This window comes from Botrytis cinerea, chromosome 5, assembly GCF_000143535.2.
Source record: "Botrytis cinerea B05.10 chromosome 5, complete sequence".
Taxonomy (NCBI): domain Eukaryota; kingdom Fungi; phylum Ascomycota; class Leotiomycetes; order Helotiales; family Sclerotiniaceae; genus Botrytis; species Botrytis cinerea.
In genome coordinates, this window is record NC_037314.1 from 1,016,312 (window position 1) to 1,036,524 (window position 20,213).

The 20,213-nt window shown below is 43.7% G+C and overlaps 6 protein-coding genes across 6 annotated transcripts; 2 read left to right on the plus strand and 4 right to left on the minus strand.

Moving 5' to 3' along the window:
• Positions 1-370: 370 nt before the first annotated feature.
• On the minus strand, positions 371-4,066 carry BCIN_05g02780 (hypothetical protein). Its single transcript, XM_024692927.1, has 3 exons — positions 3,600-4,066; positions 1,779-3,480; positions 371-1,706 (listed from the first exon to the last, which is right to left on the minus strand). Exons 1-3 carry the CDS (start codon positions 3,828-3,830, stop codon positions 1,387-1,389), a joined length of 2,253 nt encoding a protein of 750 aa, XP_024548709.1. The 5' UTR covers positions 3,831-4,066; the 3' UTR covers positions 371-1,386.
• A 545-nt stretch (positions 4,067-4,611) lies between these two features.
• Positions 4,612-5,894, minus strand: BCIN_05g02790 (hypothetical protein). The gene is made up of 2 exons (XM_001559963.2): positions 5,723-5,894; positions 4,612-5,631 (listed from the first exon to the last, which is right to left on the minus strand). The coding sequence occupies exons 1-2, from the start codon at positions 5,760-5,762 to the stop codon at positions 4,853-4,855; spliced, it is 819 nt and encodes a 272-aa protein (XP_001560013.1). The 5' UTR covers positions 5,763-5,894; the 3' UTR covers positions 4,612-4,852.
• A 446-nt stretch (positions 5,895-6,340) lies between these two features.
• Positions 6,341-8,288, minus strand: BCIN_05g02800 (hypothetical protein). Its single transcript, XM_024692928.1, has 3 exons — positions 7,448-8,288; positions 6,961-7,397; positions 6,341-6,900 (listed from the first exon to the last, which is right to left on the minus strand). The coding sequence occupies exons 1-3, from the start codon at positions 7,786-7,788 to the stop codon at positions 6,509-6,511; spliced, it is 1,170 nt and encodes a 389-aa protein (XP_024548710.1). The 5' UTR covers positions 7,789-8,288; the 3' UTR covers positions 6,341-6,508.
• Positions 8,289-8,417: 129 nt separating this feature from the next.
• Positions 8,418-11,426, plus strand: BCIN_05g02810 (hypothetical protein). The gene is made up of 6 exons (XM_024692929.1): positions 8,418-9,473; positions 9,528-9,552; positions 9,603-9,746; positions 9,795-10,068; positions 10,124-10,361; positions 10,416-11,426. The coding sequence occupies exons 1-6, from the start codon at positions 9,219-9,221 to the stop codon at positions 11,256-11,258; spliced, it is 1,779 nt and encodes a 592-aa protein (XP_024548711.1). The 5' UTR covers positions 8,418-9,218; the 3' UTR covers positions 11,259-11,426.
• A 111-nt stretch (positions 11,427-11,537) lies between these two features.
• On the minus strand, positions 11,538-14,289 carry BCIN_05g02820 (hypothetical protein). The gene is made up of 2 exons (XM_001559960.2): positions 13,351-14,289; positions 11,538-13,297 (listed from the first exon to the last, which is right to left on the minus strand). Exons 1-2 carry the CDS (start codon positions 13,733-13,735, stop codon positions 11,772-11,774), a joined length of 1,911 nt encoding a protein of 636 aa, XP_001560010.1. The 5' UTR covers positions 13,736-14,289; the 3' UTR covers positions 11,538-11,771.
• A 270-nt stretch (positions 14,290-14,559) lies between these two features.
• On the plus strand, positions 14,560-19,235 carry BCIN_05g02830 (hypothetical protein). Its single transcript, XM_001559958.2, has 2 exons — positions 14,560-14,967; positions 15,061-19,235. Exons 1-2 carry the CDS (start codon positions 14,908-14,910, stop codon positions 16,705-16,707), a joined length of 1,707 nt encoding a protein of 568 aa, XP_001560008.1. The 5' UTR covers positions 14,560-14,907; the 3' UTR covers positions 16,708-19,235.
• Positions 19,236-20,213: the final 978 nt, after the last annotated feature.

The following is a 20,213-nucleotide window of genomic DNA, read 5'->3' on the forward strand; positions in this document are numbered from 1 at the left end:
ATCACAGGATTCCACAACTTTCCCACCATATTCCCACACATGCGATACGAAAGAAGCCCAAGCTAACCGTGACAAAAATGGCTTCTTGCGATCATTCTATTCTGTATGTAAAAATCAAAGCAGGTAGAGGGAGGTGAGGACGTTCCAGGTAGGGGATTGAATATTAGACTAAATAGAGGTTATTTTCTTGGTCTAAAAGAAACAGTCAGAGGCAAATTAAAGTTTTCCTTTTCTTCGTCTCAACATATGTTTCCTAAGCGATGTAACATCGACGAAGAGTCTCAGTTCATCACCTTTGGATATGAAATGTGCACATGTGGCAACTACACCTGATTAAGTGTAGTAATTATAAATAGCCCAATCCATCCACTGCTAATTGTCTATTGTATGGGAGCAACATAAATGTCCCGTCTACATCTAAACTATAGGAGGCTAGACAATGTAGGACCACAACAGTATGCCCATCACTAAGATCATATTGTCACCACCCATGATTACTTGTAGGACTTTTATTCAATTGCTATCTACGACCTACGATGCAACAATAATAATCAACTGACTATCAGCTATCAATCAGCCAACTAATTGCAGTGGATGCTTGAGATCTCCACAGTTGGACCCCTGCAACGGCTGGTTTCCATTCATTTACCAAAGCCAATTATCCATTATCATGCAACCGTTATCAAGCAGCTTGGGCTCTCCCACAGCCTAATAGCTTGAGCACCCAAGCTAACCACCATTCCCAATAACACCATTGTTATACATCCGCTCAACCACCCATCCGGAAAAAAGGCAATGGCAATTTATACATCGCCTATCCGACTCTCAAAAGGAAAGTTTCCCCGAGCTCCGTTCGGTCCAACAACTCCGCTCGAAGGGGATATATAATCGTCAAAGAAAATTACTTCAACCTATTGATCTTGTCATACTAGTGATATGACACAAGAGCATAGGAAGACTAAGCTAAAATCGAAGTATAAAGAAAGTAAGGCAACCAAGCATAATTAGGAAGAACTTCAGGGTCGCATGCAGTAAGTTATGCCAAGTCGGTTAAAAAAGGGAAAGAAATCTCAAAAGGGGTATTGTATCCACCGTCGAATGCGCCATGAAAGGGTCGTAAATCTCGTAAAAATTGAAAATGGAAGACAGAATAAAAAAGGAAGCAGGTGATTGAGAGTCAAATTATGTTGAACTCGGAATCAAGAAACAAGAATGGGCGGTTAGTAATAAAGCTGTTAAAGTACGCAACCCTGAAAATAATCATTCCCCTCGATTGTTTCTCAAGGCTGAATTCTCCGGGGTCAAAAGATCATAGAAAAAAGCCTTGGATAGGTAAGAATGGGTCTGGTGCGCAAGTTAGCTTGGCAATTGAAAGCTTAGTGGCTTTCAAGCTAGAAAACCGCTGGCTTCAAGACCTTGAAGTGCCTGTCGATTGTAGGGAAAATCCATTCCTAAATCCATTCCTCCATTGAAAAACCAGGAATGAGAATCGAATCCTCCTTCGAAGTTTGGTTCGCCATAACCAAACAGTCCACCGAGAGTCTGATCGACACCGAGAATGGTATCGCTCGGGTTGCCCGCGCTAACTGCAGCGAGAAGTTGATTCTGCATTTGTTGACTTGGAGGAATAAGAGTGCTGTCCAAGTGAGTAGAAGAGGCAGATGATTCGTTGGAGCTATCGAGATTGGTCGGATTTTGAATTGCTCCTGTATTGAGTCCTTAGTTTGTGATCTTTTACGAAGTAAATTCATGCGGAACAATTGTTAAAAATTACTGACCTTCAATACTTCTGCCTTGGCTTTGAAATTCCTCTCGCCATCTCCAAATCGAATCATATACCAAGCTCATGCTCATCCTGCATCTGAGTTTCAATTGCAAGCTATCATCTATGTCACCAAAGCCCGAACCTAGTTCGTTGCTATTGTTCATTTGAGCTATCTGGCGCTGTTCAACTCGAGCTCCATTGTACATCTGAGCCATAAGTTCCGCAAGTCTCAGAGGCAAGTCCCCTGGTACGATGCTCATGGATCTGATAGCGTCAATTGTACGATGAAACAATTGACGCCCGCGGTCGAAATCCATGAACTTGGAAAAGAAGGAACTGAGTAGCTTTAGTAATGAAAAGGAAGCAGCAATGATCATTTGGGAAATGTAGCCTGTAGCGAATCGAAGGATGCCACCAGTAATGCTCCCGGATGGTGGATTTTCAAGCTCAAAGACAACATCCAAGAACTCATGTGTAGCCCGCCATAATCCCATCAAGTCATCCAAATACCCAGATGTGGTACTTGAATCAAAGAAACCTGAAAGACGAAGGTGCAGCCCAGCCGCACGGTAGTAAAGCTTAATCATTGGCGATGAATTCTGCTGAGAGAGAATTGTTTTCTCCATCTTCTCATACTCGTAACGGAATATCCTAGTCAACTGACGCCTGGCATCATCACCAGCAACACCCTTTGGATCTTTAGCATTGCTATACATTTCTTTCGAAACTTTGTCGCAGAATCTCTCGATATCAAGACGGGCTTGAAGCTCTGGCGAGAGTGTAAAGGGTCCCTCTTCGCCTGGCTGCACAGGAGCAAGTGTCCAATCGTATAATGTTGAGGCTGGCTGTCCATATCCAGTCGCTATACTTTGTGCTACGATATTGCAGACCGCCCACGTCACAACTCTATCATGTAACTGCTCTCTGTTTAGATCAACAGATACTCGCGAGAAATCTTGAGTATTATTTGGCCTGTGGAGCCCAATGCCAGTTGCAGCTTTCATCATTACACCGCATAAAATATGAGTTATATCTGCTGCTGTTGAAGCTACAGGCATTGGCCAAGTACATAGCAAGATTATTGCTTTGACAAAATGATAATTGTTAGGCACGTCAGCGATTTTCGACCACATCATTTTAGTAACAGGTTGACGAAGATTAGACAACAAATCTGGGTCTACCGTATATCGACGTGCCGCGATTGTAATGATGACCCAGAAAAGAAGAGGTTCTTGTTGGTAATATTGATCGGGGGTTTGTTGCGGGCTAAGAAATGGGAGGTATGGGTGGTAAGATTGGAAGAAATCGGCGAACAGATGGTCAATGGCATCCTGTGTCAGTCCGACGTTCTCAATTTGTCGCGCATACTGTGGTACTTTGTAAGAACCACCTTGCTTGAGGTGCAGTAGCGATGACACAGCTTCATCCGACCCTCCTATGTATGATTGATTTCTCGAATGTTGATAAACACTGCTATTCGTGACTGGGGACCCGAGTTCTTCATCGTCGTAAACGAATCCTTGATGTCGAGCGCGAGCTATTAATTGTTCTTGACGAGCTATCAATTGCTCATACCTTTCCATTTGCTTCTCCATCTCGGCATGCTTGGTTCGTTTTCCCACTCTTTTGAAATTATGCTCAATCTTACATTCGAGCTTCAATCGCTGACATCGACCGCAAGTGCTATAAGGATTTTGAACGACATCACATCGAAGCTGTAATTACTGAACATTAGCAATTGAGGAAACCTATGGCTAGAATTCAAATAGGATCGCTGTCGCATTGATTGATTGCATTGCGAGTGTGTTCAGCCAATTCGAAAGCAATGACTCACTTTCTGTTGACGGCATTCATTGCAAGCTCTCTTCACAGCCGGCTGTCGCTTTCTCTCTGCATCTTCATCGTCTTGTTCGTTTCCTGTTTGTTCATTTCCCGTTCCAGGACTACTCTCAAAACCCGCACCACTTCTCTTGCGTTTGTTGAAGCCTTCTCCTGTGCCTGGCCGCGCGCCTGTGGTTGGGCTGGAAGCGGGTGCCCCGCCCACAATCCCATGTGAAGGCTCCATGCGCGACAATCCTGTATCGGATTAGGACGAAGGGAAGCTGGAGATGAGGACTCTCGGCACCTCTGCGTTGTGCAATCAAATGGGTCAATGGCTGTCCGGTGTCGCTCTTCTAAACAATTGAGGCCGATTACGGATGGTGGGGGGTTGTTAAAGCTAAATTAAAAGGAAAGACAATTGTCCACAGTTGTTGCAGGAAGAGATTTACTTATCGGTGATACTTAGGTAAGAGTCATGGCTTTTGGTGGCTTTTTTCCCTCTCCGCTACTTAACCGACAAAATTTTAGGACAAATGATCAGTCAGATGACAGCACGTCGTAGTTGTAAGATGGGCGATGTATGTAGGTGTAAAACAGCCATTTAATCTATGTTAATCCAATGATATGGCGACATCTCTACATAGGTAGGTACAGGTCAGCAATCATGAAACCTCCTTAGTCAAACATAAAACGCACTCTCGGTTCATGTATAAATACGTCTGAATATGTCACTCCGCTTGGCCACTGCCATGGAGACTTCTTCGCTTCGCTCTAGAACAGGGGAAGAAAGAATGTCGATTTGATAGGAGACGTTGAATTCCAGAGCGAAGCGAAGAGGCCTTCACGGCAGTGGCCTAGCGGAGCGTTATATTCATCCATTCTGTTCTGTACATGAGCATGTCTCTCAAGGCGAAAGGGTTATTGTTCATCAATTATATACCGGTAGGTGTCCATGAATGGGTTCTACAACACAACTACCCAGTAGAGTCCAACTTGTTTCTACAGGGCAAATGGGCCGAAACAAGTACATCAAGACGGAGGGATATTAGAAACATCCATTCATTTAAGCTATCATGAAATCGTGATCTTCTATCTACTATATATATAATATTCAACATTAAAACATCATCTCTATTGGTATCTCGCCATATCGCACCACCCAATTAAACCCCTCTGGAACCCAAGGTATATTTGAAGAAAGCCAAATCCATGCTTGTAAAATTATGTCCAAATAAAAAAAAAATCCAACATGCGTAACCCAGATATTCACATAACCGCGCAACAAGCTTTTTCTGCCTTTCGTAATATTCTTGGTAGGAACTTTCTTGCCAATTTTTCCAGTTCGTCGTTGTTGTCGTTGTTGTTCTGTTGTTCTTGCTGCTGATGTTGTTGTTGACCGCCTTGCTGGTATCCTCCTTGTTGATATCCACCCTGTTGAGGTTGTTGATATCCTTCCTGGGGTTGCTGGTAAGAGGGCTGTTGATGTCCAGACTGTTGTCCACCATGATGTTGCTGTCCCCCGTGATTTCCTCCACTGGGTGGCATAACCGCAGCACCGCCTTGCAGATTAATATACATCCTTCCCGCGTTCTCTTCCGTCGCATATTGTAAGCCCAACTCCCTGCAAATCTCTTCCACCTTGGGCTTAATCTTCTGAACATGATCTTTGCTATGATTTCCCTTTCCGACAATGACATGTAAATGCGACTGTCCCTGCTGTTGGGCATATCTTATGCGATCCTCCAGAATGCGTTCTGCTTCCTCAACATACTGTCCATGCAAATCGATTTCATCGTCTCCGACTCTGCCTTGGGCATTGTTCTCCCGAAAGATATAGTCCGATGCTTGCTTATTGTATGCGTCCATTTGCGCCGCGTGTTTCTTCCCTTCGACACTTAAATCGTGAGCTCTGGCGCCGTCGCCGGATGTGTAAGCTTGACGCGACTGATCGAAACATTGCGAACGCTTGGCAGCTTCTTTGTGAGCGAGATCGCGCAGTCGATCGTATTCCGCTTCGGCATCATTTGAAGAGGAATGGTTAAAGGCTGTTGATTGAGTGAGTACGGTACATCAAACCAAACGCAGAAAGATCAAGAATTTGGAGAAGCAATCGGTCTGGAGGGATATATATCTAACCTTTCGAGCCCATTGACTTCATAGCGTAGGAAGACGACATCGTGGATATCTGGTATTGTGCGATTGAAAAGATGTCGAGATTCGAGGAAATGGCTGAAAATTAAAGAGATATTTTGGACATGCAAGATCATGAATTGTTTGGACGCCCTCGGGAAAAAGCCGGTTCTGTACCTAGACCAGCTGAAATATCAAGGCAATTGACACGCTAGGGTTGTCAACTTTAAATTGCATGCGCTGGGCTGGGGTGAAGTGGGGAAGACACTTCAACAGCTCAAGGAACCGCCAGTGAACCCTTGCATTGACGTCCACGCAGTCGATCTCGAAACAAAAATATTTGTAATCTTTCCAATGTTTATGGCTGATTGATCGAACATGGTATGGCGGCTCCTCATTCTTCAAATCGAAGTCTGGAAGGACCCCTCCACCTGTGGACCAATGATTCTGATATCAGCCTGTGCAGGAATACACAGTCCCGATTTTCCACCGCGTTCATACGAAAAAGTTCTCAGCTCACCGGGAGCTCAATAGGAACGTATTTTGCAGCGATCAGGTACAATCAATCGACGTCGTTTCCAAGACCGACCTAATTGCATCTGTCACATAAGTAGCTGAAGAAGGTAGAGGGATCATATTTCAAAATGTACAGTAACTAACAATACCTATATACATGAAGTTGGATCGTATCAAACAAAATAATTTGTACAGCATTACGTACTAACAAACCCAGCACGCTAAACCTGAGGATAGATCAGACCGCAACTAATTCATAGTGCATCCGTCATTCGTTTAGGCGCTCATAGGTACATCCTCTCTTGTGACCTGCACATCCCATGCCCTCTCAACCCTAATCTGATCACCAGCCCAGACATGTTCAGGTTTCCTGACCCCGCTTCCCAATGCACCTGTGCCAAAATCTCTTGCCTCATCATTCTCCCGACTTGCGGTTTCATGTAGAACTTCCAGCGCTATCATCATTGCCACCTTTCCGTCTGTGTCGGGACTAGTAATCATGAGGTCCTCGTCACTATCATGTCTTCGAGTATAACTAGTAGAGGGGACGCTGGAGGGAATGTCGCGGTAGATAGGAGTTTTGTATTTCGTCTTCTTGTAACCTTTGTCCTGGAGGAGCGAACCGATCACCGAAGCATTGGATACCAGAGTTGTGAGGAGGATGTCAACTTTGGTCTTTGTTAGCTAGAGATTGCATTTTATGGTGGGGGTAAAGGAAAGGATCTCACAAGAAGCTAAAAGTGAGCGAATTTGTTGATCGCCGTTATGAGCTACAACTTTTTTGAGTTGGTTAATCGTTGCGAGAATGCAAAAGGCTGGAAGAGCTAAGCGTAGGATCACGCTGAGTTTGAGATGCGTTGACAGATTCGATTTTAGAATCATCGGAATAGGAAAGACAATGAGAGCCACGTTCGTAACGATGTTGAGAATACCGGCTGTGAATAGTTGCGCATATCCTTGTCGGCATTTCGATCCAGGATCTGGAATGACCTGCCAGTAATGGGTGAACGGCTGGCACTCGGTAATATCACTGATGGCTGTGGCTAAAAAGGTCACCGCGAGCATAATATGAAGATATTTGAGTAATTTGTGATGTACTCGTTGCCAAATTTGACCGGTCAAAGAACGTAAGAATATGCTGATGCTGTACTTTATGGCCCAAAGGCTACAATCATCAGTACATCTTCCTTGGATGGTAATCGGACGTTGACATACTACGCAGCGTACATAATCCTAGAGACCAACACAAGTTGACTCCCAATTATTCTTTTCCGCACATCCTCTGACGTTAGACCGAGTGTCAAACTATTGTTGGTGCCGAACATCAAGATAACATGGACAAAAGCCATTCTCATAAGCAGCGGGATGATGGCCAGCACCATAATGCCGTCTTCGAGATAGATCTTTTCCGTCCGAACATATCTTCCAAAAATCCGAAACAAAATTATAACAATGGCAAAGCATGTACACCACCAGCTAACAATGAATGTAGGTTTAGTATCGATCCAAGCACGTTGTTCGGGCGCTTCTGTGGCATAACGTCGAAGAACTTCCATTGTTCGTGTAGGTGCTAAAACGGAAGATGGTTGATTGAAAGCATAATGAGGGAAATTTTATGGAATTGCGATTTTGCACATGCAAACAAGACAACCAAGTCCCTTGGCCGGTGTGTGTGAAAGAAGATGAAAGTTCCAAATCTTGGGAATTACTTCCCCGTTCCCATGTCCGGCGAGAAACGAGTTGGCAATATTCTTCGCCTTTAACCGGATATTGAGTGATTATCAAAGATCAAGACGGCCATGAGAAACGAAAGAAACAGAAATCGTTCCACCGGTGACATTTTCCCCTGCAGACTCGACTTCGAGCTCTGCACTCTGTCTACCGGAGAGATGGTCCAAGAGCTGCTTTCGGGAGAATTGGAGCGAAGCGGGATGCAAAGATAAGAGATATCATGGTCCGAACCAACAATATTCAGATTTGTAAGATTGCAGTTTTCATTTGCGAAGACGTTGAAATTGAAAACGAGGCCGGAACGAATAAATTCTGTTCTTGGGACGGCAAGTTATTAAACTTCGGACTTGCTTTCCTAAAGGAAACCATGGAGTGGATGAAGTATGATATTTTAGCGTACCGGTCGGAAACGTCCAAAGCATTCAACCTATCAAGTGCCCTTTTTCAAGCCTTTGAGTTTCGGACAATCCCCGTTTTCTGTCGCACGCACTTGCATTGATAAGGACGTCGGAGTGAATGCTCGATTGAAGCTCAGAAATACTAGATTCCAAGGTGTGCCACGCTCCTGGGACAACGGCTTTCATTTCTCACCCTCCTTGCCTGGACCGAGATATGCTTTGGATGGCAACATTTTATGTGCTGCATTCTGCTCGCTGCAGGCACACATGCACACAGGCACACATGCACAAACTCAGGGGCATTTGAATCAATCGATTGAGTCGTTCTTTGGTGCCAGGCCGTGCCTGCATAACTCCCCAACGTATAGTCTGGTTGGAGGCGTGGCGTGCTTCGAAACTTGCACACAAATACTGCACTCTTGCTACGATTAATCTGCGAGAGGATGAGTATCTCCGTGCCGACTACCTTACACACCTAGCAGGAGTACAATTCCCAAGTTTCAAATGTCATTCGTAATTCCACGCCACCTTACACAGGGGCAACTTGTCGACCGTGATTAGGAGCTATCCGTCTTGTATCCTTCCGTTGATATGCCCATTCCGACAGTATCTCTCAAATTACAAGCTAATTTCATGCCGTAAAAGCTTCAGGATAAAAGTCCATCGCCTGATTTATGAAGCACATGCATGTCGTCTCGGTTTGTGTCATCCGATTTTTAAGGCCGAGGATTTTTGGCAATTATCACATCTCATATCATTGAGACTCGCGAGCCGTCTCACCTCCCCAGAGAATTCATCATTGTTTTCGACATCCAGATTGATTTCAGCAACCTGAGGTGTCAAAGGCCTTTTCTGTGATGGTTGACCCCGCCATGAAAATGGAGAAAGTTTACGCAACCACAAGTTCGACCATTGTACCTCTTTTAATGAGACCCAAAGAGACGAGAAAGTTCCCGAATAAAGCCTTTGACAACTTTCGTAGCAATGCCCAGCAAGGTGTAGGGCCTACTGTTTTCGTTGGTACAAATGGAAGAAAGTACAACGATAAAGCTGCGGCTTCAAATATAGCCAACACACACTTGGTCAGGATCTTAAAGGGCCGCCATTTGCAGGTATTCAAGACCCCCTACGAACTTATTTGTGCAAGAAATGACTCTTTGAGATAGATGTTAGCTATTGGAGGGTCCATAGGTTAGTTATTTCTGGGTCTTTTGGAAGTCTGAAATGATTAACAAGTATAGGCACTGGTTTGTTCGTAAGCTCTGGGGCAGCACTAGCCATCGGAGGCCCTGGCTCTCTTCTCATTGCATATCTTTTGATGGGTGGAATGTTGTTCTGTACCGTGCAAGCGCTAGGAGAAATGGCGGTTACCTTCCCAGTTGCCGGTAATGAAGCAAAGATCATGGTGGATGCAAAATACTAACAAACACTAGGTTCCTTCTCAACATTTGCTACTAGGTTCATAGATCCAGCTTGGGGCTTTGCAACGGGCTGGAACTATGCAATCCAATGTCTCGTCATCATGCCAGTAGAGATCATCGCTGCAGCAATCACTCTCGAATACTGGAGCACTTCAATACCGACTTGGGCTAGTATCACAATCTTTCTAGTCGCTGTTATCTTCATCAGTCTTTGCGGGATCAAAACTTTTGGTGAGGCAGAGTATGCCTTTTCCATATTGAAAGTCACGGCTATAATAGGCTTCATGTAAGTACTTTAAGTAGGTCGCTCTCAATTGATCCTTCTAACAGCGGCTTGTTAGTATTCTTGGCGCAGTAATAAATTGCACGGGAACTCCTGAAACAGGGTATATAGGGGGTATGTATTGGAGAAATCCAGGGGCTTTCAATTATGGGTTCAAGGGATTTTGTAATATTCTCGTTACGGCAGCATTTTCCTTTGCAGGAACAGAATTAGTTGCACTAGCAGCTGCCGAGACCTATAACCCAAGTAAATCTCTACCAACAGCCATTAAGCAGGTCTTTTGGCGTATTGTCTTGGTGAACATAAGCTACCTTACTCAACTAGATTATCAAAAATTAACAATCTCCTAGTTCTACATCCTAAGTATAGCCATCATCGGCCTGCTCGTTCCTTACGACTCTCCCTCTCTCATTTCCGCCTCAAATGCCAGCACCAACAAAGCCTCTCCCTTCATAATCGCCATTCAATCAGCAGGTATCACCGGTCTTGACTCAGTAATGAACGTCGTAATCCTATTTGCCGTTCTCTCAGTCGCGAATTCTTGTGTCTTCGGCTCTTCTCGTCTCCTTGCTTCTCTCGCAGCTCAAGGCCAAGCTCCTCGTCCGCTAGCTTATATTGATCGAAAAGGCCGTCCCTTGGTCGCCATTGCTATCGCTTCCGCATTTGGTCTCCTGGCTTATCTGTACGTTTCTCCCGCTGGAAATTCGGCATTCACGTGGTTACTAGCTCTTTCGGGGCTCTCTTCGCTTTTTACTTGGGGTACCATTTGTTATTCGCACATACGGTTTCGTAAAGCGTGGGCACAACAGGGCCACAGTATTGATTCTCTGATCTACAAATCCCCAGTTGGTACAATTGGTTCGTGGATTGGCCTCATCATGATAGTGTTGGTTCTCATAGCCCAGTTCTGGGTAGCGGTTGATCCCATCGGGAACGTACATACGGAGATTAATACCAAGATCAGTAGCTTTTTCGAAGCATATCTGGCAATGCCAGTGGTATTAATCTTCTATGCAGGGTACAAACTTTGGTATAGAACGAGATGGATGAAGATTGAAGATATTGATTTGAGGACGGGAAGAAATGAAGTGGATGCGGGGATGTTGTATAGAGGAAGTAGGGGTTGGCAGAGGAAAGAAATGGAGATGGAGGAGTGGCCAAGGTGGAAGAGAATTTATAAGTTGCTTTGTTAAGGTTAGTCAGGCTATTGAAAACAATGGAGTTAAAGTCAGTGGATCTGGATGCTTGTGTATTATATAAAGAGCTTGGGAGTGGTTTATCATTTCTCGAATTTTGCATTTAGTATTTATGGTACAATCTTTCATATTGTTAGCCGAGACTAATAAGAAAGCTTCTTTTCAATATTCAAACTTTTGTTGCACGTCTGGTTAATTAATTGCTCTTGGGTCTATCCAACAAGGAAGGATTTTCAGGACTTGAAGGGGGAAAAATCAAGATACTTTTTTTTCTCTTGGTCCATGCCCTTTTTATTAAGATTCGCGCTTTCCAGAAACACAGATGCGCAACAGAGAATCTCTAATTTCTGTTCTCCTGTTTGATAGGTCGAACTTTCAGTTTTGGATTTGAATTGTAGATGTGCAACAAAACCTATTAAAACTGGGGATGCGCAACATTGCATATTCTTGCCCTGATAACTCTACTGTATTTTCTATAAGTAAATAATAAATGGGTATTTTGCGTCTACATCAGGCCTTCTCCGCATTACTCCTACGTTTTCTGCTCAACAAACTCCCAAGAAAACTTCCTTCACATGTCCGTCCCACCTCCTCCCCACCGCCCTTAGCAATCCATGCATTCCCCAATGCCGCACTTGCGCCCACTCCCAACCACAAAAATGCCGAGATAGCATAGAAAGCTAAGACTATCCCCTCCTTTGCCATTTTTCTCACATAATCCTGCTCTGCCGATTCCAAAGTTGCGATGCCCGAGAAACTTGCGGTGGTGGTACCGGAAACGGATATGCCGGAGGAGGAGAGATGGTTGTTGAAGATATTGAGCATGATTGTCAGGGCGAGTGTGCCGCCAAGAGAAGAAGAGAGAGACATCATTGAGACAAGGGGTGCAATTTGCGTAGGATAGTGGCCAATAGCATGGAGGGTGCCAGGCATGAGTCTGATACCTGTTCCGACACCGGTCAACGCAAGCATGCCGTAGATGGTTGGCAGGTGGCCCCAAGAGAGAGCTGCAGCAAGGATAGTGATACCGAGAGGTTCGATGACTGTACCCAAGAACAGTGGATACCAAGTTTGGCGGGGGAATACATTGCAGGCGAACATGGCGAGATATACGCCGACTGCCAAACCTGGAATATAGTAAAGAAGGTTCTTACCTCCTTCGCTGGAAGAGAATTGTAGTACGAGAGCGAAATATATATCGACAAAATAGAAGACGGCGTACATTGCCATTCCAGTGATGAAGTTGATGTACATTAGGAGTCCAGAATTGCGGCTTAAGATGAGATTGAATGGTAGCATGGCACGGCGATATGGATATCGCAATGCTAGTGCTGAGCCTGGCATCATAAGGTATTCCCAGACAAGAAACAGAATGACGAGGAGAGAGCCCAGGACGAGAGGAACAATCACTTTGGCGTCTGACCATGGGTAGTAAGCCCCTGCCCAAGTTATGGCAAGAATAAAGAGCCCCATGCCAAAGAGAAATAAGAATTGTCCTCCAAAGTCGAGTGTTGAGAGCCTTGTGATAAATGTTTGGCGTCCTTCCATTTCGGTATTATCGTCTGTTCGTCTAATTGTCTGAGGCCCAAGCATTATCGGCCGAAGAAGGAAATGTACACCAACCATACCCACTAGCGCAATGGGAATGTTGATAATAAAGCACCATCGCCACGAGACTTGTGTCAATTCTCCTCCAACGATAGGCCCGAATCCATAGGCCAGACCACCAACAATAGCGAATACACTGTTATTCTTTGCATTTTCTTTCAGGGAGACTTTATCTGCAAGGATAACTTTGGTCAAAATTAGAAGCCCGGAACAGCCGAGTCCCTGTAATGCCCGACCAAATAGTAGCATTGTGAAAGCACTCACTGGCGCACCAGCACAGAGGGCACTTCCAATCAAGGTAAAAATTAACGCTGCTTGAAGAGTCTCATATCTGCCGACTATGTCGGCAAGTTGACCCCAGGCTGGTATGAATGCCGTTGCGGTTAAATTGAAAGCCGAGATAATCCAATTAAGTTGTGAAAGTTGGTCTGAATAAACATTAGTTAAAGATAGTGAAAGAGACCGAACGTTTAGGGCTTACTGAAATCCGAAGCAATGAAAGGTAAGGCCCCAGCAATAATGGTGATATCTAGGGCTTGTACCATATATGGTAGCATAAGCCCAGCAATCACCCTCCATCTATATCGTCTGAATGCTTTCTTCTCTTGCATACACAGACTACATGGTTCGGCATAAGATATACCAGCTTGTGGCTCAATTTTGCCGCCCCCTCTACCTTCACTGTTCCTTGCTTGAGATTCTAGAAGAATCGCCGACTCTTGCTCTGACGTGAAATCTAGGAAATTGTTTCTGTGTTTGCACAATTTTGAAGGTTTTGAAGCTTTAGAAGTTTCAGTCGAGGGTCCTGATGGAGCTGAAGGAGTTTCCCTTGTTGCTTTCCATTTTTTATATAGATAAACGGCCATCTCCACGCAAGAAGGTACGAATAAGCAAACCAGAGAGCTGGAAACGCGCGAACAAAAGTATTACAGGTGCCTGATATAGCGCATGAAAGCACTGTAAGACAACTGAGGTTTATTTGGTATACAGAAAAATGATAAAACGGAAAAAGAACGATTTTTGGAAAATATAAACGATCATTGAAGTCAACTTCATGGTAACCAAACTGGGAAATTGAGAGCATTTGACACTATGGTCGTACAATTAACCGCACCTGGCTGAGCCACTCTCAAATATCCACAGGGCTGCGTTTAAACATTTAACTTCATGCAATGAAGCATCGATGCCTACAGGGCTTTATGGTAGCCCAATTAGGAAGTTTTGATGTGACCATATTACGGCCAGACCAAAAGAACCCACTTAGCTGAGTCACCTAACTATCTAGCTGAACGACTGCATCGGAGTGTGGAGCTTTATATAAGGCATAAGCCTTGTAAATTGGTATACACTACTGTTGGCATCGCCCACCTTATGCCGGTGGGAGGAAGATGAAAAGGAGATCAAGGAAGATCGATTGTTCATTCGTCCTTAAACATTGATGTTTTCATTCGGTCCTCAAATTGTCGGCGCGTGCTGATGCGCCTTGCCAGACTAACTAATTTAGTGGTCCCACAAATACAGGCTTGGCCAGTTAAAGAGCTTCGGCAGCCGGGGCTATATTCGTTTTCATTGGGCAACTTCCTCATACCCTCTAAAAGGAAATATAAACGAGAGAACTCCAGCCAATTGCATTGAATGATCTACTCACGTGATATGCTTACTCTTTCCAACTTAGACGTCAAACAGGACCGACCTGTCCCAGCAATATGTTTTGAAGATCTCATATACATGTTGCAATTTCGCTACTTCTCTTGGCTACCTCAATATAATTGTATGCTTTGGCAGACATACTTCTTTCACCCCTTTCGAGGCCACCATTGCGAAGAGTGAAGCGATCCCCGCTGGATTTCCCCTCATTTGCGTTATCGTGCAGGACATCACTTATACAGTTTGCCAAAACAACCACTTGCGGCACTTTCCCCCTATATCGTGATCCTGCTTCAGTATATAATTCCCTACAAGGGCGGGGGACTCAACAAGGGTCAGCGGAGCATCAAGCATTTGGTTCTGCTGCCTAAGCAAACACCGCAGGTCAACTATGGTTTTCTGTGGTCGACCCTCCAAAGGATGCCATGCATGCCGAGCTAAAAAGACAAAAGTAGGTTTGTTTACAAATTACTTGATCTGGCGCACTTTCCGCATGCCAAGAATCACCATGTGTTCGTGACAGTTGCTGACCAACAAATTATAGTGTGATGCAGTACCCACTGGATGCACTCAATGTTCGAATGCGGGTCGAGAATGCCCAGGGTATAGATCGCAAATTGACCTAATTTTCCGGGAGGAAACCCAAAACGTCATTAAAAAAGCAAAGGTAAAACACGAGAAGGTTAAGCAAAAGAGCGCGAAATCTGTTTCTCCAAACTCTACTACTTCTTGTTCAACTACTCCTTCGCCATACTCAAGTCGAGGAAATTCACCACACGACATCGTTAAGGCTCCGCAATTCAATCAGGTTGTGTCTGTCAATTATCTCAACATAACGCCATCGATTGAAGATAGAGCTACCGCATTCTTCCTATCAAACTATGTGATAGGCGATAATGGTCCCACTCGAGGACATCTTGATCATCTTTCCGATTTATACGAATCCGATAGTATAGATGATAATCTTGTCGCCGCAGTTCAAGCAGTGGGTCTGGCCGGTTTTGCACACTCGGCGAAAGCTCCCCATCTTATCAATCAAGCACGCGTACAATATACCAAATCACTTCAGCTTACCAATGCTGCCCTTCAATCTCCAACTGCCGTCAAGAGAGACAGCACTTTATTAGCAATATTGATCCTTGGCATATTCGAAACTATCACAGGAAAAAACCAAAAGTCAATGAAAGCATGGGCAGAACACATTCATGGTGCTGCGGCAGTTGTCAAGCTTCGAGGCCCGGAAGCTATCAAAAAAGTCGGAGGCATACGCTTGTTAGCACAAGTGACTTCAAGCCTGCTGATATCATGCATTCAGAGGGATATCCCAATACCCAAATACATCGTTGAAATTACAGAATTTGCACAAAATGAGATGACAAATATTGATCCGGCCTGGATCGCTCAAAGAATAATGATTGACTACACATCTTTCAATGCTAGATATCACGCAGGCTATTATAGTGATGCTCAGGAACTTCTTGATGATGCTGAGGCCTTAGACGAGAGATTTCTCGCCTTTTTTACAAACATACCGAAAGGGTGGGAATATACAATAGTTCAGACAGACAAAGATTCGGATGTTGTGTTTGATGGCTATTACCACGTCTATTACGATCACTGGGTAGCTCAGATTTGGAATGCAATAAGGGAACTCAGAATTTTACTCAATGAAACGATCAGAGAGGTCTTATTGAAAGATTTTACTTCTCCTGTACCATCCTTGCTTGGGTCCGAATACGCAGAGCGATTCCAAATTTGTACTGAAATAGTCTACCACCTACAGGCTGAAATTCTTGCAAGTGTACCACAACATATGGGCTACGTTTCGAGAAAAAGTGCGAATCCACACCTCTGGAGTGGCTTCGAGAAAGATGGTTTTGGAACGGATGTCCCTACCATTAGATTCTCGGGTGGATATTTTTTAATCTGGCCACTATTCCTAGTAGGCAATTTGCGACTATCGACTCCAGAGGCTAGAGCGTTTTGTGTTAAGAATTTGCGACATATTGGAACACAGATGGGGATTGAACATGCAAACCTTCTGGCTAGTATTGTGGAAAAAAAGATTCCTGTAACTGTGTGGGAAGAGCAGAGACCACAGTTCTCTGATAGAATTGTGGATGTAGATTCTGCCAATCTTTATGAGAACCAAAATCAGGGAATGGAGTACAACCACACAATCCCTGTTTAGGCTGTCAAGTTTTGCTTCAATTCAAAGCTGGAGAATTATTGCTCAACCCACTCATGGCTAGCGAATCATGGCATGATGGTGATGGCATCTTGGTGAAGCTGACAGTATGAGAAACCCCTCTTATTGCGTATCCCACTTTCAACATCCGCCAATTAGTCCAGTGCATGACGGAAGGCAAGGCGGGCAAATCTGGAAGTATAACGGCGGCCGTGGCGGTGGCCCTGACATGAGACAAAACAAAAATTTCTATTGGTTATTTCAACATTTGTGCCTCCATGTTCGGACATATCCAAACATATTGTTCAGGCGATTTGCTGCTTTGCCCCTTTGTCTCCGGTATATGGCAGAAAATCTTTTACGCAAAAAGCAGTTTTGTGATGCGAGACAAGATTCAAATCGTAGCCGAAAAGGTTTTACAAAACTATTTGTCGCATGTGGTGGTATAGGGATAGCGACAGTAGAAGATGATGATCCTGGTCCAGTAATCCTATAGAATCGTTTTATTATACGACAAATATACCCTTATTTCCAATGATATATACAGGAAGAGCTATGGTGAAACCCATGGTGGAGACGGCAATTTAGCAGTTCTGGAAGCCTTTCTCGTGTTTGGATTCATGCCAGGGCAGATTTTAGATTGGATGCCCAAAAAAGACTTATAAGATTTTCTAATCTTCTTTGCAGATATGTCATGGATAGGCAAAAAATAGTCAACAAATTAGCCTTTCTGACGCACAGGCCAAAACACAACATAAGGAAGAGGTCATGGACTGTAACAGTTTGTGGATGGGCTTAACCTGTAAATTGAGTAAAACTTGTGTGAGTTGGTGGTTATTTTCTGTTTAGTTCGAGGTTATTCATTACGATAAAATCTTAGTTTGATTGGAGGATGATTATTCTGAAAGCAATTTTGATACTTACAATGTCAATAAGTTCTTTGTAGTTCATTCATGAGTCTGTTTTTTTATCATGTTTCTCTTCTGCTGCTTTTTGAGATATACACAGTATCGTCATAAAGCTACTTCGTCACTCCTTGTCATGCTGTCATTTTCTGTTCTTAATGCACGTTTTGGAATCATTCATAGTTTCTGTCCAAGATAATGTTGTTTAAGCTCTGGGCGATAACAGCACTGTTATACATCATACTATGATATCATGTTGTGGGGTAGAAGATTTCAGATATATAACATGTCAGCTTTGATGTATCTTGCTGTTCAATCGGAAACTGGGCTTGAAACATTTGCATAGCTTTAGCTTGAGCTCTATCTTGAGAGAGGTCCTGAGGCTTAGAGCCGGACTATATTGTGGGGTGTAAGATTTCAGATATGCAACATACTCAAGCTTAGTGAGTCAACAAAACTAGCTATCTCCGATGATCATTTTACTGGAGAGGTTCTGCATCATCGGGATGGGTTTTTGAGATCTGGTGGAGCCTTCTATTTTACAGAGAAATAGGCTCGGAAGTGGACGGAACATAAGAAAATGCAGCCTTTTTACTATCAGTCCTGGTTCATAAAATTCGAAGCGAGCTTTAAACTGGCACGGAAGCCCCTTGGCTGTGCTAAGCTCTTCGAATTACCCACACCTGATATTATAACCAGACCTACCAGTGATTCACAAGAGATGACTAGTATATGAGTCTCTGAATACCTATCTCTATTGATTTAATAATGGAGTTGAACTAAACGGTGGGGTGTGGGGTATCAGATGTGCAACATTTCACATTGTATATTTTATCGGAGAAGGGCGGACCACATGGTGGGGTGTTAATTTTAATAATACTCAAACCGTATAGTTATGTTATATCTGGGTAAATGAAGCTTACGGAAGAAGACTCCGTGATCACGAGTGGATATAAACAATTGTGAGAAAGCTAAAATGGCAAGAAACATGGAAAGAAGCTAGGCGTCGTCCTTCTGGAGACTACTTTTTGGGAATTGAGTGATCTAGAATGAACGAGAAATATCATCATGGCCGAACTAAATGGTGGGGTAGGGGCATTCAGACGTGCAACAAAATCGAGGAAAATATATGCACTAAATAACGGGGTAGAGAGTTTCAGATACATGACATACCAACGGCCCTGTAAATCACTTTCTGAAGCCAGGTATGAAGCCAAGCATCAAGGAAGAGTATTGCTACAGTTTTTGGATGACTTGGGGATTGGGTCATGGATATGTTCCTGACTTGGGTTTGATCATTTATCTGGAAGACTGTTCACTTGATAGTCTCTCAATGGAACCATGGAATTATGGAGTTCATTTATCACACGGAGACTTTGGGGCTATTACTCCTTGTTGTAGTAGTAAAGCGAAGGAAAACATTAGAGTCTACTTGAAGACTCCAGTAGATGGAATACGGGCATTTCGGGATCCGTATTTTCAGAAGGTTGCGTGAGAGCCATCTCGGCTGATTGTCAACATATGGGAATCCAGTATCTTGCCCATTGTTTACACAAATTTTGAGAGAAAGTTCCATGTATTACTAGTTTGATGATTATTTCCCATCTTCCAATTTCAGTTTTTGCAACGATTTTAAGAAATATGTTATCCTTCAGACAAGATTAAATAAGTGTAAATTTCTGATCGCCGGCGGCCTTTCATCACTCAAAATAACAGTAAAAGAAGCCAGCTATGAGTAAGTTGTCTCTTGTAGTATTTGTATTGGTTTCCAAACAACTTCGAAATGCAAAGTCCGGATCTAGATTCTTCCAAGTTACTTGCCTAGTCTTCAGTTCACTATAACACTCATCAATATCATTTCCTGCCAAAACATCAACAGTGTCCCCGATACCTCATTCTCACTAATAAAGTCGAATAGATCAATCTAATGCGTTCTGTGCCATCAAAGGCACCGTATTCTGTGTAGTATTCGCCTCGGAAATATGGGTATGAATAAACTACTAGATTTCACCTACAGAAGTGAAAGATTACACTTCGTGTGGCGAAAATTATTATACATTATAAGAATAATGCTTCCCGCTACGTCATTCTTTATCACTTGAAAGTTCTCAACGGCAGTAATCTCTTGAACGTTCCGAGGTCATTGGCGAAATCTCAGTTCGCCGCCGTTATATCAACGAAATAAGCGAATTACTTCACTAGCGCTCAACACCGACGACCATGACCAATTCCCAAAAAATCGATCGTAACCAGATTAAACTTTTTTCATCGGTACTGGAAGAAATGAGAGAATGATTCCCACAGATCTGATAAGCAAAACCTTACCGCCCCCTCGAGGGGGCGGGAGGAGAAACCCCCCAGTGAGGTTTTTTCCCGCTCGATCGTCGTTTCGGGCCAGGCGTTTTACCACTCCATCACCAGAGCGCATTTGACCTGCACAAACAAACCTGTTTGCTGCCTTTGCACTCCAGTGATGAAAATTGAGTTAGCACTCCTTATATAGTAGTAGTGTGTGCTTAGGGAGTATCCAGTGTACGAGAGGGTATTATACTGAAATTACATAGAGAGTTTTGTATCACGAGCTGATGATGGTTTAATATCTAT